General features: G+C 30.5%; 2 protein-coding genes and 1 long non-coding RNA gene across 4 annotated transcripts; 2 read left to right on the plus strand and 1 right to left on the minus strand.

Annotated features, from left to right (window-relative positions):
• Positions 1 to 327: 327 nt before the first annotated feature.
• LOC147808916 (uncharacterized) lies at positions 328 to 5343 on the plus strand. The gene is made up of 4 exons (XM_087163644.1): positions 328 to 837; positions 1520 to 1640; positions 1727 to 1873; positions 2462 to 5343. Exons 2-4 carry the CDS (start codon positions 1528 to 1530, stop codon positions 3564 to 3566), a joined length of 1365 nt encoding a protein of 454 aa, XP_087019770.1. The 5' UTR covers positions 328 to 837; positions 1520 to 1527; the 3' UTR covers positions 3567 to 5343.
• Positions 5344 to 8034: 2691 nt separating this feature from the next.
• Positions 8035 to 9215, minus strand: LOC147808917 (uncharacterized). The gene has a single exon (XM_087163645.1). The coding sequence runs from the start codon at positions 9061 to 9063 to the stop codon at positions 8050 to 8052; it is 1014 nt and encodes a 337-aa protein (XP_087019771.1). The 5' UTR covers positions 9064 to 9215; the 3' UTR covers positions 8035 to 8049.
• Positions 9216 to 10899: 1684 nt separating this feature from the next.
• LOC147808918 (uncharacterized) lies at positions 10900 to 18001 on the plus strand. Of its 2 annotated transcripts, none has more exons than XR_015433676.1 (3): positions 10900 to 11092; positions 12007 to 12151; positions 15848 to 18001. It is a non-coding gene; the product is annotated as an uncharacterized LOC147808918 (long non-coding RNA). The 2 variants fall into 2 exon arrangements; XR_015433675.1 differs by having other exon boundaries at positions 16288 to 18001.
• Positions 18002 to 24946: the final 6945 nt, after the last annotated feature.

Here is a 24946-nt window from a genome sequence, read left to right on the forward strand (position 1 = left end):
CCGCAGTGGATTGATCGTTAAGACACGGTTCCCAGCAGATCACCGAAGTCAAGCATCACTGGCTGCGGTCAGTGTGCGGGTGGATGACCACTTGGATCAGTCTGCGTAGGGACCGAGGGTGTGCGGTATTGGTCCTCGTTAAACTGTTCTACCGTAAAGTGCTCGACTTATCGTGCAGGTCGTTGGGCTACCGAAGCAGGGGTGCCATCCCCTCTGCAGAGGATCAAAATTGTGATGGCTTGTCTTCGGATCATCCTCAGGGATGTTTCCCAGACCGTCGCCAATAGCCCATTGTGAAACTCTAGTGCGACGTAAATTAACTACAACAACAACATCATAATTGATAAATATTTGGTTGATTTTTTATTTAGTTCAGTTTTGGGGTCGTATACTGCAGTAAATTACCGAAAACAAGTGCCACTGGCAGTAGTCATTGAGTGGATGATGACCACTTTGATTAGCCTGTGAAGAGATCGAAGGAGCAAGGAATTGCTCCTCGTCAAATTGTTCTACCATTAAGTACTCAACTTCACGCGCAGGTCCTTTGGATATCAAAGCGAGGGAGCCAATCCTCCGAAAATGATCAAAATTATGATCGCGTGTCTTCAAATCATCCACAGTCCGTAGTGCAGTTCCTGTGAGACGAAAATAATGATATTTGGTCAATTTAGGAATAGACGAGAATAGTGGTGGCGCCCCCCTCTTCTGACCGTATCTAAACAAACCTCGCCTGTGCGCAGCTTAATGCTATTTAAATAGGCTTTTTTGTGATTCGTTGTTTTTTCAATTTTTTTTATAAAAAAATAGATTTCTTTCAGTAGAAAACTGATTTTTCTGGTAAGAAACAGTTCATATTATTAGATTAAGAAGGTGTGAGTTTGAAAAAATGTGTTAATATTAATAGAAACGTTTTTATTTAATACTGATTGCTAAGCCTTGTGATTTAAGTTTTGTTTACATTTCGACAGGTTGATATTTATATATAAATATATTATATTTGTTTGTCATTTTTGTTAAACATGGCGTGGAAAACTGTTACAACTTTTAACATTAATTTTTCTTTAAGGTTAATTATGTGTTTCTTTCTGTTTTTTTAAATTTTTTGTAATGTAAATAAATTATATTGAGGTCGTTTTGTTGACTGTGTTAAGGTGCCTTTATAAATTTAATCAAGCATTATTGATTAAAATAAATGGAAAAATAAAGCAAAATTTTTTTTTCTACACTTTGCCTGCAGTATATTTACATAGGTTATTTTTAACTATATGAAATTTCCTATCCATTCCGTTAAATGTGTCTAACAATTTAAATGTTTATGATGTAATAGAACATAGACTTTTTGATTAGAAAACAAAATTGCAATCTTCTTCGTATATGTAGAATTTTATTAAAGCCTAATAAATCTAATTTATATGATATTATGTATCTGTAAATTTGTTAAACATTACTCAGTATTATGGATTTTAAATTTTTGTTGAATGTAACATATGTTTGTAATTTATTGATGATTTATTTAAAGGTTTGAAAATGGTTATGTGTATTGCCCCTGGTTGCAAACATTACAACCAGAGAGACACCTGTCGCTTTTTTCGGATTCCTGCTAATCCGAAGGTGCAAAAAATATGGATTAGGAATATAAGGTAAATTAATTACAACTTAATATAACTTCATAATTTTTTTGTCTCTTTAATTGCATATTAGTAAAGAATTTTAATTTGCTTTATAGGAGAGATGATATTCAAGTTTCAAAGAATCACGTAATATGCCAATGCCATTTTAAAGATGGCTTAAAAGAAAATGGGCCAACGCTTTTTGAGCACAACAAGAATAAGATTTTTAATTTTCAATCTCCTGAAAAAGCTTCAAAAAAAAGGTATTTCAATATTGGATTCTAACAGTTTTGTTGAAATGGTATATATATATTATGTTTCTCCTCCTCAGTATATCTGATATGTCTTCCGCGTTTAAAAGTATTATCTACATAAATGTCTTGTATTATTTCTTACAATGATGAAAAAAAAAATTAGTTATTTTCTTATTCTGACTTTCGTTCAAGGTATATCTGTTCAAAGTATGTGTAAAAACTACATTAATTTACTATTACACCATTACTAAAGTAGTTTATGTAGTGACTACAAATTGCTTTGAAGTTGTAGTAACTACTCAGCTACTCGATGTAGAACTCAATTGACACCTATGTTCAAAGTAGTTTTGAATAAGAAATTGGCTTACATTAAGTATAAGGGAATAACATTAGGCCAGTTTGTTATTCCAAAATATTTTTTTTTTCTTTGTTCATATAACCTTCAACTTTCTTGACAATTCATTTGATCTTTACATGAATTAAATTTTAATGCTTTGCAGTATATATTTATTTTATTATTATATATTACTGAATTTATGACATGCTTTTTTTTTAAATGAAATATGATTACAATACATTTATGTGTTTTTATTTTAGAAACATATCAGCAAATCCTTCAGTTTCTGCTGTTCCACTTACCTCCACTGTGCCCCAGTCTTTTGCTGCTGCTGCTGCTGATATTCAGACACTCCTTCAAGAAATCGCCAATTTGAAGGAGGAGAACCTCAAACTGAAGGAGGAGAATTTAAGTTTGAAAAACGCTTTGGCAGAGCAGGAATTTTTAAAGAAGAAGCCATTCGGGTTTCATAGTATAGAAAGTAATAATGATCATATCATGCATTATACAGGTTTACCTAATAAGGAAATTTTCAATATTATATTTTCTAATTGTGATAAGGTGTTAGACAAGTATTATGAAGAATGGAATGTCACTTGCTTGGATCGAAAAGATCAGTTGTTGGTGACTTTAATGAAATTAAAGTTGAATCCCACTCACACTGATCTTGGTGTTCGATTCCAAGTAAGTGAAGGTACCATAACAAATGTTTTTTTAACTTGGCTTTACTGTCTACATGAGGTGCTGTACAATTGTCTAATGGCAATTGTACCAACACAAGTTAAAAATGAGTTGTGTTTGCCCTCATGTTTTATGAATTTTAGGAATTGCAGGATGGTTATTGACTGCACTGATTTTTGTGTTCAAAGACCAAAAAAAATGTCTCATCAGCGGCTGTTTTACAGCTCCTATAAACATCGACATACTATGAAAGCTCTAATTGGAGTAGCTCCAAATGGTGTTATTACTTACACTAGTGAAATGTATCCCGGATCTACTTCCGATAAAGAGCTTTTTAAAAATTGTAATGTTAATAATGTTTTTCAGCCTGGGGATCTTGTTGTGGCAGATAAAGGCTTCCTGATTTCTGATGTTGTGCCTGATGGGGTTGCTGTGAACATTCCACCCTTTTTATCTGCCTCACAATTCACCCCCATCCAAATTAATAGCACTAAAAAAATTGCTCGGGCAAGAATTCATGTTGAAAGAGCTATAAGGCGCATTAAAGTTTTTAAAATCACAAAAATGTTACCAAAATCTCTTTTTCCTCATAGTTCCAAAATTTTACAAGTATGTGTTGCCTTAACTAATTTTCAACCTCCACTCCTCAAAGAGGTACAACATCTTTATAATATAAAACCTTAAAATTATAATATTTCTAAATTATTTTAAATTCGTTTATTGCTTTTAACATTTTATTTCCTTAAATATAATAATTTAAAATATTTTTCATAAATTGATACTGCTTTCTTTCTTCATGAATTCTTGCTTGTAGATTAAGAAGTTTTTTTTAAATATTTTTGTACATAAATTTTTTGTTTGTATATTTTTCTATATCTTTAATATTAATATTTATTCTTCTAAAACTACTATTTAAAACCAGTGCAGTTAATAACCATTAGTGTTTAATTTTATTTAATTACATTTATCAACAATTTATTTGGTTCTAAATTATATTTTACATTATTAATTTTAAAGTTTTAAAAAGTTTGATTTTCATTTAAAAAAATTATATCTAAAGTGAAACAAAATGGAAGTTTTTTTTATTTCGTTATTTTTTATTGATTTTTATTTCATCCTTATATTAATTTTTTCATTAATAAAGAATAAAGTAACCTTTTTTTTCCATTGTTCATAATACTTTTCTGAAACTTTCTTACAATTTAGAAGTATAAAAGTGAAGATTTCTTTATTAGGTGATCCCTGTATAATGCATGATATGATCATGATTTTATAACATACTGTATCAGGATTTATGATTTTTTTTTTCTCCTAAAGAAACTGATTTGATTTGGACATTTTTAATTTCATAGGATTATTTTATCTTTTTTAAAAAATATAAGAAATAAAGTTATTATTAATTATTTGAATAAATATATTTTTAATTGAAATTATGAGATTTCATTAATATGATTTTTTTTGCATAATAAATTTTCACTTTGTTCTTAGTTTAAACTTTAAAAAAAAGTTATAAACATGTGTTTCTCTAATACTGCTCAAGCTTTGACTGCGAACATTCTCAACACTTGTAAATTAAGAAAATATTTATTTATAAAAGAATTGTATTTTTTTTTTTTTTTTGCCTAAGTTTATGATTTTTTAACTCATTAGATTTCATTAATATGATTTTTTTTTTGCATAATAAATTTTCACTTTGTTCTTAGTTTAAACTTTAAAAAAAAGTTATAAACGTGTGTTTCTCTAATACTGCTCAAGCTTTGATTGCGAACATTCTCAACACTTGCAAATTAAGAAAATATTTATTTATAAAAGAATTGTATTTTTTTTTTTGCATAAGTTTGATTTTTTAACTCTTTCGGTTAAATCTATGAACCTTGCTTCATATCCAGCATAGTTACACACTTGAGTGCTTACACTTAGCTATTTATAGCAATGTTTCACTATTTAATGTTTTTGTTGCGAGAAGTGATAATAATGAGTTTAATATGCCATTTTAAAATTGAATCTTTATGTTTGTCATGAAAATTCTTTGTAACTACTGCAAATCACTTATAACATTGTTGACGCTCTGAAGTGTCACTGTTTTATTTTGTATTAATATTTAACTTAGTTAATGTTAAGTTCTGTTTAACACTAGATTAAATGTTAACAACAACAAAATTTATACGTTGTACAAAAAGTCACAAAATTCTTAGAAATTTTGTCATTATATACATTATTGTAATTCGAATTGAAATTGAAAAGCAGTTAAAATTACTTCCTTGGGCAATCTAATGTTAAATATACATAGTTACATATTTCTTAGTATTTATTCCATACTTACATACTTAGTATTTATTCCATACTTTTTCAATGTGCAACATCTTGATCCAGTATTGTAAATTTATCTTGATTTTAGATATGCATTAGCTTATTTGATTCCTACAATTTATGTGTAAATAAAATTTGAATTTTACGGATATTTCTGTCTGAACGAAGTTTTTTTCAAAAATTCTACACTTTTAACTCACTCCAAATGGAAAATCTAATATAATTATTTATAGTTATATGACACGTTATTATTAAATATTAACAATGAAAAAATCACAAAACTATAAGAAATTTTGTCATTATATACATCATTGTAATTCGAATTAAAAAGTAAAAAGCAGTCAAAAAATTTTTCCTTGGGCAATTTAGTGTTATATAAATAGTTAAATATTTCTCAATATTTATTACACAATTAAAAATTTTATAATGTGCAACATCTTGATCTAGCATTGTAGCTTACTTGCCATTATTTCATTCCTTCAATTTCAGTTTATGTGTAAATAAAATTTGAATATCATAGATATTCTGAATGTATAAAGTTTTTGCCAAAAATATTCTACTATAAACTCACTTCAAATAGATAGTCTACAACACTTAAAGTATACTAAAAGCTTTTATATATATATATATTTCTATTATATTAAAAGAAATTAAGCTTTACAATTGTCTTCAAATAGTAAACATACTTACTATTGTTGATCTCACCCAAATGGAGACTTCTTTCATGCTCAAAGAAACAACTTTCATGTTCTTCAGACAACATCGGCCAAATGAGTAAGACTATACCAGATCGTATTTTTTTATATTTGAAAAAAAATATACGAGCTAAGTACAGGCAAACATCTAGCACTACAATTGTCACGGCCAATCACAGTAATTGAAGTTGATTCATCAGAGGCTGCCTGCAGTCTATTTTCCTAAAAATATTTAAAAGTAAAAAAAAAAAACAAGCAATGAATAAAAAAAATAAGTACATACAAGCAAGGGAATTAAATGCAATATTCAAGCATTTCAAAGCTTATGCCAGACAAAATAAGATAAAAGAGGCAGCAGTTACACAGGAATATGCAAGTTGAACATTCTTCCCATCTAATATATTTCACACTTTCAGCATACTTTTGTGTTTTCAAAAACAAACAGCAATTTTAAATGCTGGTTCAGAAATACCGTTAGATCATTTAATATAACACCTAAAACATGCAAGGGTAAAAATATTAGTACAAGGATATGAATTACAGTAATAAAAATTTTCCAGGCCTATGCCAGACAAAATAAGATAAATGAGGCAGCAGTTGAACATTCTTCCCATCTAATATATTTCACACTTTCAGCATACTTTTGTGTTTTCAAAAACAAACAGCAATTTTAAATGCTGGTTCAGAAATACCGTTAGATCATTTAATATAACACCTAAAACATGCAAGGGTAAAAATATTAGTACAAGGATATGAATTACAGTAATAAAAATTTTCCAGGCCTATGCCAGACAAAATAAGATAAATGAGGCAGCAGTTGAACATTCTTCCCATCTAATATATTTCACACTTTCAGCATACTTTTGTGTTTTCAAAAACAAACAGCAATTCTAAATGCTGGTTCAGAAATACCGTTAGATCATTTAATATAACACCTAAAACATGCAAGGGTAAAAACATTAGTACAAGGATATGAATTACAGTAATAAAAATTTTCCAGGCCTATGCCAGACAAAATAAGATAAATGAGGCAGCAGTTGAACATTCTTCCCATCTAATATATTTCACACTTTCAGCATACTTTTGTGTTTTCAAAAACAAACAGCAATTCTAAATGCTGGTTCAGAAATACCGTTAGATCATTTAATATAACACCTAAAACATGCAAGGGTAAAAACATTAGTACAAGGATATGAATTACAGTAATAAAAATTTTCCAGGCATATGCCAGACAAAATAAGATAAACGAGGCAGCAGTTACACAGGAAATATGCGAGTTGAACATTCTTCTCTACTAGTATATTTCAAACTACTAGTATATTCAAAGTTCCCCTTTAAATGCTGCCTCGCAAATACCAAAAATTCATTTAAGATAAAACTTAAAACATGCAAGGGAATTAAAAGATTTGTGCATGCACATAAGATTAAAAATTGTTAATAATAAATTTACAACATGCAAGAATTAAATATTTCCAGGCTTACGCCAGATAAATAAAAAAAAAAAAAAAACGTTAACAAGGTAGACATTATCGAAAAATAAACAGACATTATATGGCAAAATATTTACGAGTTATACAGATTATTAATCAACCTGATCTATTTTTATTAAAATCTTTGTTACCTTGTTAACGAGAGCATAAAATAATGACCCATGACATTTTGCCATGTTAATTATTTTATACTCTTTCTGTTTATATAATCTAAAAAATGATTGTATAAACAATAAATTATACAATACGAGGTCTAATATTATACATGAAATTTTAAATTGTTAACATTATAAAATTTAGAAAAGAAATTACTATTTATAAATTAAAAATTTTGACAGTTAGGTAGAACTATATGCACCAAATTTTGCAACTTAATTTATAAAAATAGTGGATGAAATATAAAATCTCAATATTTTGGTATAAAAATGCAAATTCTCAGAATTAATTTTATAATTTTGATGTAGATATTAAATTAAGGAATTAAAGAGGTTTAAAGTAAATAAAATTTATGAACTGTAATTATGTAATGAATTTTAAAAAAAAATTTAAATTCACAAAAACATTTTAAAGATTTAATTAAAGAAATAGTTAAAATTACTTTTAATAATGAGATTAATTAAATTAGATTAGTTAAAGCAATAATTTAGATGAAAATTTTGAAATGAAATTGATTTAAATATTAGATGAAGCATGATTTTGTAGGAGCCATGGCATCCACTTGTTTAAATAAAATTCTTTAAGTAAAGGCAGGTATCTCCAATTCTCGTCTTTCATAACTTCAAAGATAATACATGATTTTAGAGTCCAAATTACAAGGTAACAAGACTTGGCATTGGAAATGGCTAGTTGCCCTTGCATCTGGTGGTAGTACTCATGCGTATTGTTGATCACATACACATCATTGTTGATGTGGAGGATATAATCCTTTACCAATTTTAATTTTTCATTCAGATTATCCTCTCGATATTTGAAAGGGCATTTGACTTCCAATATACTTGTGGAGCCATCCTGATTACGGAAAAATCCATCAGGACTAGCACCAAGCAATCCAGATGATTCGAGCCACAACCCACTTTCACTAACATTAACATTTAACGTTTTCTCCAATACACAGACACCAGCTTTTTCATTGTGAAGGCCCCATTGGATTTGCTTGATTTTGGACAAATCTTTGGAGCCCTCAAGTCGCGTAAATAGAGACTTCGGATAACTATTCCGCTTCATGGCCTTAATAACAAAGCCAAAATTGCTGGCTGTGAGGCGAAATTTTCTGTATCTTGCCCATTTCCAGTTGGAACTTTGTCCTCTCGTCTCCATTTCTATGGAAGATATGTCTTCCGGAGACAATTTCGCCTTCTCAAGAAAAGAAGCAGAATCAAAGGGTGCACTTTCCTTTGAAAATAAAATGTCCTCCATTGAAACGTGGTTCAACGTAGCTGGAGGCGGCTCATCATCCAGCAGCCAAGAAAACCCCACAATAGCGTCTTGCTTACAAATATCAGCGTGAAATTCCTTTCTCATGCTGTCTTGAGAGAACGGCTTCGTGACTTTAAATTTTTTGGAAGGGAAAAGCTGATCAACAGTCTGAATGTTGGAAGTTTTCTTCGTTTGCTTCTTAAAATTCCACCTGCACAGTTGATCCGTCACTGATACGTTATGGTGAGCATATATAAGTGCTGCTGCCATATGATGACATAAAACTGTTCCCCTGGGACATTGACAGTGTCCACTGTCCACAGAGCCATCTTTCTTAAAAATAATCTACAAGAAGCAAAAAGACAAAGTAATTAATAGCAATTAAAAATTTATAATAATTATCAAATCAATATTATGTAAACATTTTTAAAATAAAGCTAGAGAGAGAAAGATAAAAATAAAATACAACGTAAGATTAAAGAATATATGGAATAATAGTAAATAAAAAATAAAAATTAGAGAAATACCACAAACCTGAACAGCATAGGATTTATCTTTCATGCTAGCATCAATTGTTGCTTTAACAATGAACTTCTCCCCGTCATAATCCATTGATTTCACATGGCCAGATTCAACTGCATTTTCGGCCTTTTCCAGAAGTTTAGGCTCGCTAGCAAAAAAAGCAGCGATGTGATGGAATTTTATAACGCTCTTTCTAGCCATGAATAACTAAAACATAATAATTACTTATAGATATAATATCTCAGTTAAATTTATTAGGCTTTGTAAAAACATTTCACATATCATTGATATAATCATTGTAACAATGTTGTTGGTTGTTAATTTACGTCACACTAGAGCTGCACAATGGGCTATTGGCGACGGACTGGGAAACTTCCCTGAGGATGATCCGAAGACAAGCCATCGCAATTTTGATCCTCTGCAGGGGGGATGGAACCCCTGCTTCGGTAGCCCAACGAAAGGCACGCGAAGTCGAGCACTTTACGGTAGAACAGTTTAACGAGGACCTGTACCACACAGCCTCGGTCCCTTTGTAGACTGATCCAAGTAGTCACCCACCGGCACACTGACCGCAGGCAGTGATGCTTGACTTCGGTTATCTGCTGGGAACCGTGTCTTAACGATCAGTCCACTGCGGGACTATTGAAACAATGAAGATTACAATTTTAATACTTATTCAAAAAGCCAATGTTTTATTACTTATAAGAATTTTAATTTTTAAGTGTACAACTCATGAAATAGATTGGAATAAGTATTTAGTTAAGAATAGGCTATTATTTAAATGGATAATGCTTGATTAAATTAGTAAAGGGATCTTAACACAGTCAACAAAATCTAAATAAATATCTTTATTAGGATTTATTAAAAATTCTACATATACGAAGAAGATTGCAATTTTGTTTTTTAATCAAAAAGTCTATGTTCTATCACATCATAAACATTTAAATTGTTAGACACATAATGGAATGGATAGGAAAATTCATATAATTAAAAATAACCTACTTAAATATACTGCAGGCAAAGAGAGAGAGAGAAAGAAAAAAATGCGCTTTTTTTTTCCTTTATTTTAATCAATAATGCTTGATTAAATTAATAAAGGCACCTTAACACAGTCAACAAAACGACCTCAATATAAATTATTTACATTACAAAAAATTTAAAAAAACAGAAAGAAACACACAATTAGCCTTAAAGAAAAATTAATGTTAAAAGTTGTAACAGCTTTCCACGCCATGTTTAACAAAAATGACAAATAAATATAATATATTTATATATACATATCAACGTGTCGAAATGTAAACAAAACTTAAATCACAAGGCTTAGCAATCAGTATTAAATAAAATCGTTTCTATTAATATTAACACATTTTTTCAAACTCACACCTTCTTAATTTAATAATATGAACTGTTTCTTACCAGAAAAATCAGTTTTCTACTGAAAGAAATCTATTTTTTTATAAAAAAAATTGAAATAACAAAGTATCAGTATAAAGCCTATTCAAATAGCATTAAGCTGCGCACAAGCGAGGTTTGTTTAGATACGGTCAGAAGAGGGGGGCGCCACCACTATTCTCGTCTATTGGTAACTGGGCGGAGTGAGCTTGACGCTAGCTTTTATCCATCAATCTTCTTATAACCCTATATTGATTGTGTGACCAAACTTTTTCGCCAAAGCAATTGGCGTTGTTTAAACAAAAGCTATTGTTAGAGGAAGCCATTTTCTGTATTTGGCTGCGCGGGATTTCATATTTTATCATTATGAATGTTTTAATTACAGGTAATTCTTATTAATTAAAGATTTATAATATTAGTGTATGTTTCATAGCAGTATATAAGAAAATTACATGAAATTTAAAAAAGATTAATGAATTTTATTAAATATCTGTGAATACCACGCTTTAGATTTTAAAGTAAATAGTTTGCTTCTCCTGTATATGTAAAATGTATGTATTTTAAGAAAATCGTTATAAAAAAAATTCATTTATCTAAGTTTTTCTCTGCTTCCTTAGAAATCCTTGGTTTGATCTGCCGAAATTGTGTGAAGCAGTTTAGTAATGAAATTTCATTTAGTTAAATTACTTGATTTATGTTTATTTTAGTGACATAATACAGAGGTATCTTTTTTTTCTATGAAATATATTGCTAATTAAAATTTATTTTATATAGAAAGATTAATATTGAATTTTCTTAAAAATAGTGAAGAGGGTTTTGATCATGTCTAAAATAATTTGTTTCAATTTTATTGTAAACTAATCTAAAAAAAAAATTCTGAGAGAAATGGAACAAATTTAGATAATATTTATCATTTTCATTCACAGTTACTGCATTCATTATTATTCTTTTAGGTTGTCTTAACTATTGAATAAATTATGAGCATGCATACTTTCAAAAAAAAATTTTATTCTATAGGTGTATCACATTTATGTGCAAAACAATTTGTTTTATTTAAAATACATAATACAAATACTATAATAAATTAGAAGATAATTCAGATTAGCAAGTTATCTTAAATTTAAGTTATCTTTATTGGATATTAATATGAAATTGAATTTTTTCAATTATTTAACTTCTCAAACTATATCTATAATTGTATTTTTTTCATTACCCTAAGATTTTTGACAGTTTATGTGGACAATGTAAAGCAAACTTTTCATATTTCTTCTTTCTCTTCATAAAATACTTTTTTACTAGGTGATTCCCTGGCGAAGTATTTGGCTAATTACTTAAATGCAGAATGAAAATGGGATATCGATGTTTGCACACCCTGGAATCGGTGTGGACAAATTAAGTGTGCAGTTGTGAAGGGACGATTGTGTTTTTGTCTTAATTCATGTTGGTAAGTTGAAATGTAATTTATTTACATATTTAATGATTATGTATATAAACCATTTGTTGGCATTGTTAGTATCTTGTGTAATTATTCTAATTCAGATACTTATTTATTTTTTTATTAATATTACTTATGGTTGTGCTATAAAATAATAATTTATTTTGCTTTTCTTAAAAATAAAGGAACTAATGATGTGCAATTGGGTACAATGCCCAACTTTAAAAAACTGGCTTGTGTGGCTCATAAAATTTGTGGGGTTATTGGGGAGATCTTGTTTAGTGATCTGTGAAAGAATAATTCTGGGCCGCCAGGCTAAAAAAAAGGGAAAAGAACTCGGAAGGTATAACTCGTAACCACCCCCGGCCAACTATCTACATGCATTATTTTTTTGTTTGTTTGTTATTAAATTTGCAAGTTTAAAATCTGTTGAACTCCTTGAGGATTGTAGTTGGCGCGGCGGATCACTATACAGAAATATTCCTGAGTTGTTTTTCTCGAACGAAGAGTTTAGAAATTTCTCTTGCTAAAAGATCAGTGTATGCATCAACATTTTGTTAATCTTGAAAACGTCACTGTAAAGCGATTCAATGAAGTAATTAAAACTTTGTGAATTTTACTTGGGCTAATGTTCTGTGAATCAGCTTTATCTGTGGATGAATGTATTGGTTAAGATCACATGCATTTAAACTGCCAGGGCCATATTCAACTGGCAAACATCTTTGAAGAATGCATAGCAAAGTTGCTTAAAAAAAAGTGTATTTATACACAACTTTATATACTAATAATATAAAAATATTGTAATCTTGTCTTGACATTTAGCCAGATAACCAGAACTCATCCCATACAAATAAGAAAGAGTAGTCACTGTCAGATATCTGTTTAGAAGAGATTTGGGTCCGTTAACGAACTATTCACAAAATATCTTTTCATAGAAACGGACATTTCACAAAATAATTTATCCTTTACTCAGACCCTTCACAAATTCATTTATCTTCATTATTGTTTTGTTAATCGAATAAACCCTTCCCGGGGGGGGGGGGACGACAGATGTAATCTAAATAAATTCTGTCTTCGGCAGATGTGTCTGCCTTTATTTGTCCGAAATGAATATTCTGCGTTCAGCAGTATAGGCAAAATACCAAATATTTGTATGTTGCATCTCTAATTTAGTAGCAGCAATTGCTGTTTATTTTTTAAATTTTAATTTTTTTAATTATAATTTTACAGTGTTGGGCATAATCTTGTAAGTGTTTACAATTTAAAAACTCCTTGAAAAAGTTTTTTTTTTTTTTTTTTTTTTTTTTTTTTTTTTTTTTTTGCAATAACAGACCCTATTTGCACAAATTCACAAAAGCAGGACCCTGGTTGAAAGAATGTGACTTAACATTTATTTTATATTCACAAATTACAAGTAATTTTTCCCAATTTTACAAATACGGACCTTTTACAGAATGTCTGGACAGATCCCTGACAGTACTTGAACAGATTTAGTACTATGATGCTGTAAAGAAAAATATTCAGTAGAGAGTGTTTTTTTTTCTAATATTCTTATCTGTGCTACTTTACACAATGCAGAAAATTTTTTAGCTGCAATAGAATATTTTATGACTAGTTCTCTCTCTCAATGATTCTGGTTCTACCCTTAAAGGACAGAGGGAAGATTGTTTAGAGCATTGTACCTGAATTAATACTCTTCCACTTTAAATGCCTTTGGTAAAATATACTAAATGAATAATGCTAATAACGCTAATGAATAATGCCAATTGCTATTTCTAAATAGCAATGGGTATATGTTCAACACTAAAAGAGATTATAAAAAATTTTAGATTGCACGGAGATTGATCTAATTCTATTCTTTGTTAGCTTAAATTAGATCTAGACTCAACAGAAGCTAATATGAGTGTCTCAGTTAGTATCTTTCTCTTTTATTACTATAATGTTTTGATTATTTGGAGAATTGTATATTTTTAACCAGGGTTGGGTTTTTGACGTCAAAAAGTGGTTTTTGACATGACAAGGGTATAATACTAGTTTAAACCGTCAAAAATGTCAAAAACTAAAGTTTGCCAAAAAAATATATAAACTTCAAAACTACCAACAGTTGCCATGCATTATATTGAAATTTAATTATACTATAGGTAATCAGCAGGTTTTAAAATATTTTTTAATGAAATTAAGGTAAAATAACAGATTTAAAATCTCAGAAATGTATATTCAAATGCATGTGCAGAAAAATTTTGCACAAAATTTTTTTAAATATTTATATTTTGAAAAAAAAATTTCTTTTTTGATACTTAAGAAAATTAAAAGTTTATTACTATGCATTTTTGACATATAAGGAACATATAACTAATATTTATAAGGAACTTACAAGTTATGTTGTATAAATACAAACTTGATACAAGTGTATGAAAAAAATTTTTAATGTTATACCGAATATCTTTATTATCCAGTATGTTAATTTGAATTTAAAAGTAGTTATATTTGTGAATAATGATAAATATAATTCATATTGTTTATTATATTTATTTATAATTATTACACTTATCATTTTAAAGCAATTTTTACCTCTTAATTTTTTCCCCTTCTTGTATTAAGAATACAAATAATGCATATCTTGAAAGCAAAAAGTAATTATTCAACAGCTGAATATTCAGATATTCAACAAAACTATATATATAGTAGTATTCAGCAAAATGAAATTCACAAGTATTTGGATAAACTAAATTTTCAGCATAATAAATGAATAGGCTGAATATACTGTAAATCGACACTAACTACTCTGTGTATTTAACAGAAAGCACTTAAATTTGTATTGTCTTATGTTAAAAAGATTATTAAGAAGATTTAAAAGAATATTAAAAAGATTTTTCTTTAAAAGATGTCTAGTGTACAAAACTGCTAATGTTTATCTTTAAAAATGTCTAATTTTTAGTATAATCTGTACTATACACTAAATTTGGTTATAAATAAATTTCTTAATAATATCACTGCAGATTTTCAATAACTCATGAAAATGAATACATAATATTACAAAAGATGTGAGCTTTCAAAAGTACAAGATTTTGGTTACTATTCAAAATATAAGTGTTTCTTCAAAATTTTAAATTTATTTTTTCTAGAACATATTTAGAAACACTATCCTTTATAAAAAATATATAAATTTTATGTATTAATTAAATTTCACATATGAATATAGGTTTTTGACATTTTTGACAGTGAGGTTTTTGACGTGACGGTTTAAACCATGGTTTAAACTGTCAAAAACTGTCACGTGTCAAAAACCTGCCAACCCTGTTTTTAACAGTGGCATTATACCTTAATCGTTGTGAGTTTTTTTTTCCCCAACTGTATTGTTATAGTACGGATTGTTTACTGTTAGTACAGCACTGTTTATAAATTATTACAGTATTAATAAAATAATTAAAGTCAGAATGAATTAAATGATCTTTTAATGTTTATCAGTATTTGTCTTTAATCACACCGTGGTTAAGGAAAAGACAGTGCCCTACCAGTTAGTATATTCCTCTTTTATTAATAATATATATTCTTTTACTTTGATTATTTCAAAAATATTTATTACTTTTGTTTTTATCAGTGGCATTTATTGCATTCTAAATAAAGACTAATTTAATGTTTGATCTAGATACTAATAAGTTTAGAAAATTAATTTATGATTTTATTTTTTTATTCTTGTAAAAGGTTTAGAAAATAATATTCATTAAGGAACTGGTGATGTCAACAGAATTTAGATGATTAGATACTAAAAAACTGGGAACAGTGCAATCAAACCTGAACAATGGACAAACACATCAACATGTACTGGCTCATCATTAAAAGTCAGCGTGGGGATAACACAACATGCACATTCCATGATCCATCATGGACTCGTGCCTTTAAGAAGCCTACGTGGCTGTCTCTAGGGTAAACGGTGACTCAACAGTGCACACACCAACTGAACAATTGGCTGTGGGGTCATTTATGTTGTGTAAAGAAAATATAATAAAATCTGTGCTGTGACTAACTATTAAATGCTGTGATTGTCTTGTTCTTAAAGCCATTAGTCTTTATATGTAAACCCTGATTGATGCTGCAATAGAAATATTAAATAATATTAATCAGACACTTTCCCTCTCTTTCAGATGTAAGTAACCTGACTAAATTGGGGATCTGCAAAAAGAAAAAATCGAGCAACGAAGCTAATGTTGCAATAATTTACACTCCTTTTTTATGTCTTGATTTTAAAGTGACAGATGTGTCAAATCCCCCGAGTATGAGTTTGAGCGATGCTTCCACCCAAAAGAGTTGTGAGACCACTCTGAAAGTGTCGCAAGTATGCCATATGCGTGGAAAAAGATGGATATGCCAGATTTAATAATAAAAAAAAAATTCTGTTAATCTGTGCTTATAACTTAAAACTTATACTTCTGTGCTAAATGTTCTTTCACTCTATAATTCAAATTGATTTAAACTAATGTATGCAATCCTTTATTAGATTCACAATTTGAAGAGTTGTGCTTTTATCTATATACTTAACCATTGGTTGAAATCTTAACAAGGTATCTTGATTACAATATTAATTTGAAGCAACTTGTTCTCTTCTAGCTTTTGCCTGGATTCTGCTGATGATTCATGTTTGTCCCGGGGAATGGTCTCACAGCATTGTCTGCTTAAAGCTTTTCTGTGAGATATATTTACCAGGACTTGATTTTCTACAATGGTTTATGCAGAGTCTCATTTAGTTTGAAGAATATCTCTGTACCGTAACAAGATAACATTTCAGTCATTGATTTTGCTATATGTATTAAATATAATTGTATATTTTTTAAATTCATAAAAATAATTAAGCTCTTTATTTTCCGGCACGGTTGTCAGTTATTAATATAACTGAAGTCTTTGATTGGATTCTGATCCACTGTAGAATTTTAAAGTAACACGATTTCTATTTTTTTATCTAGAAAAATGCTTTTATTTTACAGCTGACTAAGCAGACAATAGCATAGCTGCCAACTGTTCAGAATTTTTCGGATTTGTTCCTAATTTTTAAATCCAATCTGATATTTTTATAAAAATTCTGAATTTTCATAAAATTTTTGATTTTAAACCAATCCTTTTTTCTGATCGCCACAAGCATGCATCCTGTGATTATTGTGCTAAAGTAATTTTTAGTAGCTTTTTATTGGAAAATATTATTCCAATAGCTGTCTGTTGCTGATTATTTCACTAAATTATTATTTTTGGAAATTTTTTTTTTTTTGTAGTATTTAAACACTTGCATCAGAAATATTTGTTTATGATGTAGATTATTATTTACCAGTGTTTTATAATTTGGAGATAAATAATTATATATTAATAGGTAATGTTTGTTTTTAATATATTATACCGGTATTCCTAATTGTAAAACATTAATATTATAAGTTTCCCACCAAAGATAGTGTTTATAGTTTTGTTTTACTAATTTACATATTTAAATATATGTCTATTAATGTTATGATTTAATAATTAAATTTTTATCTTACTCTCGTAATTAGTGCGTATAATTTTGTCGCATATAGTGTTCCTCATTTTTGATTCCTAAGGTTGGCAGCTATGCAATAGTTATAAAGAAAGACTTAGCTGCTCTTTTTCTCAGGATGATGCCACTGATAGTGGTCATAGACCTTATATGATTGCATCTGCAAGCACCTTCATAGAGTCAAGCTAGCTACCATACTCTGTCTATTGTGTAAGAACAAAAACAAATATACGTGCTTCAAATTCTCAGATCCAACTTGAATAATTTTTTTTTCTTCCTTTTTTATACTTTTTACATATGCTGTACTCTTACCACTAAAAATAAATATATTCAAAAGAAAATTTATCTCATTTATTTATTCTTTCTTGAAGATGTATATCAAGAGAAAGATACTATTTTATAGTACATATGTATCCAAGGTGCTACTACTATAACACTGCAACTATTTCAGTTTAAATGAATCTCAAGTTAGAATTTAATGCTACTATATTTAATTAAAATTTTGAAAATACGTCCAATAGTACGTTTAGAAGTTATTTGACTAAAATATTGATAAGTATTGTACAAGGGCTAGCTCTTGACCTGAGAAAAATTCGGAAAACGAAAAGCGTTAGTTAACTTATTTTTAACGAACTGTAATTCAACTTTTTTTTATTTTCAACTAGCTGAATATCCACTCTTCGAACAGGATTAATAAAATCAAAAAAAACAATAACTCGGTACTGAACAACCCAATGAAATCGTGGACAAAACTGAACGGTATATACTGACAAAATTAATAAGCAAAAACATAACAAAACCTGTTTTTTGTTGTTCAGCCCATTAAAATTGAGATTAACTGTATTCAACATTATTAGGCATACTATCGAAATTAACCATTAACTTGGAATTTTTGTAAATAAGTAATTTTTTTAATTTATATAATAGGAATTACCCATATTAATTAAGCATCATTGGCGACAATAATAGTATGGCGCTTGTTTACGATTAATCTATACGAATAAGTACCTGAACTCCATAAATGTTGCTTTTTGTAACATAATGGCTTACTTTTTAGTATTTCAATATGCATCTATTACATTACTTAAATGAACTGAGCGTCAGCATTAACACTTTGACTCGGAATTTTCATTAAATATATTTTTTTTCATTATTTCTTTTTATTTATTCATGTCAGGATAGGTGAGAAATAAATTTAGAAGTTTAATAATATTTGGTGAGATGAAATATAACGTGAAACACCATGTCTTTTCCTGCATAAAAAGTCAAATATTTCAAACGCGGTTCACTTCCAAACAATTTAACTAATATGCAGTTATTTAAATCTTAGCGAAACAGTTATTTATAATTGAAACTTCTTTAATTTACAAAATCATTAATACATTTTCGAATATGAATCAAAAAAAGATTTTTCCAAACTAATTATTTTGAATTTTATATTTCAGTAAAATATATAATTCCGTAATCTAACAAATATTTTTTATCAGCTGTTTGACTTTTTATTTTTAAAGAGAGAATACCAAAAAAATATATATATTCTTACTAGGAATTAAAAGGCCAGAGAAAAAGAAAAGAGGGACAGCGGTTAATAAAACTGAAGTAATTTTCTACGTTTTTCCTAAGCAAATTAGTACCATTTTCCCATTAATTTTGCCTTTCATTGCAAAAGAAAATTTTTTTAATTTTAATTACCGCTGTTTTTAAATTATTTACTTATACCGAAACACATTTTGACAGACGTGACAAATTAAATACGTGATTTCAGATAACTTTAGAGATAATTTGGTGACATATTGCTACCACGTAAATTTTTTTTTCATTGTTGTTGTTTACGTCGCACTATGGGCTATTGGTACGCTGCTCAATGGGCTATTGGTAACGGTCTGGTAAACATTCCTGACAATCATCTGAAGACATGCCATCACAATTTTGAACTCTACCGAGGTGAGGCTCCCTTCGCTTCGATAGACCGACGACATGCGCGTGAAGTCAAGTACTTACGTATAACATTTTAACGAGAACCAATACCTCACACCCTCGGTCCCTTCACAGATTGATCCAAGTAGTTTTTCACCCGCACGCTGACAGCGGCCAGATATGCTCGACTTCGGTGATCTGCTGAGAACGTGACAACAATCAGTCAATTGCGGAACTGTTGTTGATTGAAATTATGACGTAGCGAGAAAAAAAAACTAAATAAAGTACAAGCAATAACTCTTTTTTATTGTTATTAAATAGAGCTATAAAGTATCGATGATGTTATCTTTAAGATTTTTGAGGAAACAACGGCTAAGGCTTAACCAGTCAACCCCGCTTAAAGGAATATCATCAGTTCCAGCCAAATCTATGCAATCGAGCGGGTTATTCGATTAAAAGGATAGTGCAATATTCTATCCTAAATTTCTGCGAAATTTTATTTTTAATGGTATTTAATGCAAATTATAGTGTTTTGATTAAATAAACTTAGTTTTATGATCAATAAACAATTTTGATTAATAGTATCTGTGTTAGTATTATAAAATATAAATGTCATTTAAAGTTATATAAAAATAAATCAATATTAGTGAATAGTATAATATATAGGTACTAAAATATTATTTGATCCCTTCCGAAAAAATCTATAATTGAAGACTATTTTTATACCCGTTTAATTCGTCAATTTATCAAAATTAGATTTTCCCTTTCAGTTTCTATTAAGACTTTCATGAATAATTGCGTATTCCTCTCAAACGCATAGTCAGATTATTTATTTTAAATTTTTTTTTTCTAACCTCGTCTTGAGAATTTCCAAATTAATGAGCTATTTTAGTTTGGAATTTTTTTTAATATATCGTTTCCCAGATTCATTGCCCCCCCCCCCCTCGATTAAGTCAAATCCATCCTTTTCTCGCTGAACTTGCAATCATTCTCAGAGTTATTCTCTGGATTAAGCAATAATTATTCTTACTTAAGAGAAAGACACACTGTATACTGATTTGTTACGTTTTTGAAATTTTTTCTTATGAAAGCTAATAGCGCACCAGGAGGGGACCACAAATCTTGACTACAAAACAAATCACTCTGTACCTTTTTAAAATTCTAAATGATGTGTAAGTAAGTACAATTTGTCTAAAGTAAGAACTCCCCTATTCGTCTGGACCTGTGGGGGTGACTATGGTAACAAGGTATAACTATTTCAAATAGGGGTGTGGGTCACTATTTAGGATATATTTTGTCTCGGGTAGGGGAGAGAAAGGGAATCATTTTTCTTCATATTGCCCTAAAGCAGTGTTTCCCAAAGTGTGGTACGCGTACCCCCAGGGGTACGGGAACAGTTTAGCGAGGGTACGCGTCCTTATGCAAAATATCTTGCAATAAACGAAAATTTCAAACAAACTTATTTAAAAACAAAGCTAGCCATGAAAATTTACGATTACGTATTTTTCTATTTGCTATTTTTTGCGGAGTTTGCAGTTAATAATTAGTGGTGTCAACAGCCAGTTGTGATTTTTAACTTTTGTGCAATTTTTTTTATAGTAAAAAATACACTCATTTTTTTATTAGTGGTACACAGCATTACGAAAAATTTAGAAAGGGTACACAAAAGTCATAAGTTTGGGAAACACTGCCCTAAAGTAAAGAGAAGCTGCCCTCCCTGAAATTCGCTATTCTTGTTTCCTTAGCAGCAGACGGCCTCAGATTTAGTGGCGGGGGGAGTTCTTACCGTAAACAAACTATAATTCAAAGAGGGGTAAAACACTCGTCGCTCACTTCAATGTATAACTAGCAGCAAGATTAGATTTTTTTTTTCAATTTTACCCCTAACACCTGTTTAGACCAACTAATGAACAGGACCCTTTTGAAGTGACCACCTATTGTATCCTTATCTTAACTGAAAAACGAAAATTTCATTTTAGTTAGTGAAGCATTTCTCCAAAATAAACAAATTTTTTTCATTTCAGTACCTCTTCTTCATGCAATTAGGCGGGGACAAAAAACAAAGAATGTCAGTTTAAACGGGGAAGTTTAACATTAGGTGCATACAAAATGATTTGGTTCCATTCGTGTAAGCTTGTTATTCGATTATCCGGCATGTAATTAAGTGGACATGACGCAAGAAAGTTCCAATCCGTTTTTCGCTCGAACGGTTTGTAATATAATGTTTTAATGTGAACAATAATCTTCGTGCGACGAACTATTAGTATGCCAAATTTCATTGCTCTCTGTCGGATGGTTTAGTCCAGGGGTGGCAAACCTTTATGTCTCAACGTGCAATTTTTTCTAAAAAAATGTTTAATGAACTAGTTAATGTATAGTTTGTCTAAAGTAAAAACTCGCCTAGCCATTTGTCAAGACCCTTGGCGGTGACTATGGTAACGAGATCTAACTATTTCAAGGGATGTGGGGTCATTGCTTAGGACAGATTTTGGCTAAGATTCAGCGAGAGTAAGAGGACTTTTTTTCCAGTCTATTGTGTTAGCCCTAGAGTGAAGAGAAGCTACCTTCCCTCCCCCCCCCCAATGCCCTCATGTGTTAACATTGTTCGTCAATTCGGACATTAACAGGGCAGATTTGTTGGCCTCTCTTACAAGGGCACCATATTAGGTGGGCCAACGTTGCTCCCACAGTAAGGACAGATAGTACAGAGAAGAAAAGAACATCCATGCCTTGCCCGGGATTCGATCCCAGAACCTTTCTGGTGCAAAGGCAGTTCCCTAACCCCTCCACAGGCCGGTCGGCTAGCTACCTTCCCTGGAATACGCTATTCTTGTATCCATAGCAGCAGACGGCCTCAGACCAAGTGGCGGGGGGAGTTCTTAGCTTAGACAAACTATAAATACTCTGTTAAATTCTGCATCCATTTATAATTACATTCATGTTTTTAAAATATAGGAAAAAACAAGTGAGTGCGAGCGAAAAGGACACAAAGCCTCTAACATAATTAGATATAAATAGGAGAACAGATTTTAAATTATCTTAAGTTAAAGCTAGACGCCCGGTGGCTGAGTGGTAGTGCTTTGCGCTCCCGTGCCACCGGTCCTGGGTTCGATCCTCAGGCCGGGCAAGGTTGACTCAGCCTTTCATCCCTTAAGTGGGTAGACAAATGAGTACCAAGCATGCTTGGGAACTAAACACTTGGGGTTCCGCGTTCGGCTGACCACCTAACTGGAACATCTGCTCCTGTACCCCAGAGCCCAATGTCAAGAAAACTGAGATGGGCCCAGTAGGCCTTGGCCCCCTAGGGGCTGTAGCGCCACTGAGTTTAGTTTAAGTTAAAGCTACATTTTATTCCTTCGGCGTAATTTAGTTAAGCTAAGATTATAAGAAGTAAAATTATGACCGCGGCAGTACCTATAGAGTGGGGAGAGTCTCTCCCCCCTCCCTATATATATGTGTGTGTAACATAAAGCGCTTCAACTAATCTTTTTATGTTATTCCTTTGTCGAAGTCTTTTTCTTAATTTACTATTCTAAACTAAACGCTCTTGCACTTTAAAAACCACATCCTGTCTTGTAATCTACTTTTGGTTACTCGAGTAACAGTTTTGATTTTCCCCCTTATTTGAACTGAGAGAAAGACTTTTTCACTCGCCTTATTTAAAATATAGATTTTGTTTTATAACCGTCGTTGAACAGCCGACCCAATTTTAGGTTTACGACTCCTAATGTTCAACTCTGTAACCTTGTAATTTTGAACAAATTCAGAAGACAAGGAAATTTTTGTTTCAGTACCCTCAGAGGTATTGATTTGTTATAGGAACATGGAGGACTTTGCAACTCGATAGATTTAACTTGCATCAGTCACCATTTACTACACGGGCAGTCTTCGCTTCGGCCGGCTGTGGATGAACCCACGAACTCTTGGGCATGGGTTCAGTGCCCTACTATCCAGGCCTATAATAGATAGATTTTATTTTATTTTATATCCGTCGTAGAACAGCTGATCCAATTTTTGGGTTTACGACCACTAATGTTCAACTCCGTAGTTTTGTAATTTTATAATTAAAAACTGGAAAGTTCCGCCCCTTGTTTACGTTGCTGATCAACCCTCATGGTTGCTTCTCATTAATCATTGCGGATTAAGAGAAAAAAACCGTTTATTTCCATAAATTACGATCGAATTGCTATTTACATTTTGAAGATGACTAAATTTAGACAAAACAATAAAATTGGAACATCCTGTAGAGTTAATACTCAGTGAAGATGGAACCAAGGGAAAGAGTATTCGCCTCCGAATGAGGTGAACCAGATTCGAATCCCAATAATGGCTGGTCGATACGAATTCCGCACCCGGCTTGCACCTACTACAGTGCTGATGCAAAATATCCTCCACGGTAGACGGATTATAGGATTTCGTGGTTTTTTTCTTCGTGTAACGCAAACGCGGGTTAGTTTCAATAAAAAAAATTTCCCAACACTTGATCCAAGAGTTCCCTTGTCTTCTGGATTGGGTACAAAATTACAAGGTGACGTTGTTGAACATTGGTAACAGTAAACCCAAAATTGGGTCGGCTGTTGAACGACGATTATGAAATAAAATAAAAACCACGCGCTCCAATCACAATATTTTTCAGTAATATCCCGATTTTTTTTTTTTTTTTTTGAGAGTCAGATTTAAAGCTCTTAAATATCATTACTTAAACTGCATATCATATTTGAGTTTGGATGGAGTTGGATGACTGCATTCAAATCATCCTATTACAATCATTGTTGTCGAAACTGGCTGTCGTACTAATTTCATTTAAAAACAATAAAAGGTTTCAACTTAAACAGGGCATTTCATAAAGTTCAACCTTAATGTATATTTTTAAAATCCTTGATGAAATTTAAGTAAAAAAACGAGTACACACATTAAGGGTCATAAATTAATATTTAGGCAAGGAAAAAAAATCAAAATTTAATGAATCACGACTGATGAAGGTGGGATTGACTAAAAACTTGTGATTACTAGAGTAAACAAAACTTAGAAGGCGATTAAAACTTAACACGTTCGTGTGTCATCGGCCATTCAAACTGGTTTTCTATTTTTCATACCGCCTTTTTACCAATTAATTTAACTGATACGATGAAGTTGTTATTTTTTCTCCTCTATGAAATATCAATTTGCAGCTTTAACAACGTGTTAGATGTAATTACAGAACACCCTGCATGATATACAGTATTTTACGTGATTATTAATTAGGTAATTTTCACAATCAAATTTAAATTTTAATAAGATAAATAGCTTTTCTAATACCTAAAATTTAAAAATATCATTTTTTAACTTCTTGTAATTACTACGTCTCTTCAAAATTATGTTGAAAAATT

The sequence above is a fragment of the Parasteatoda tepidariorum genome, chromosome 5 (assembly GCF_982258835.1).
Source record: "Parasteatoda tepidariorum strain Cologne lab strain chromosome 5, Ptep-v5.0, whole genome shotgun sequence".
NCBI classification, from domain to species: Eukaryota; Metazoa; Arthropoda; class Arachnida; order Araneae; family Theridiidae; genus Parasteatoda; species Parasteatoda tepidariorum.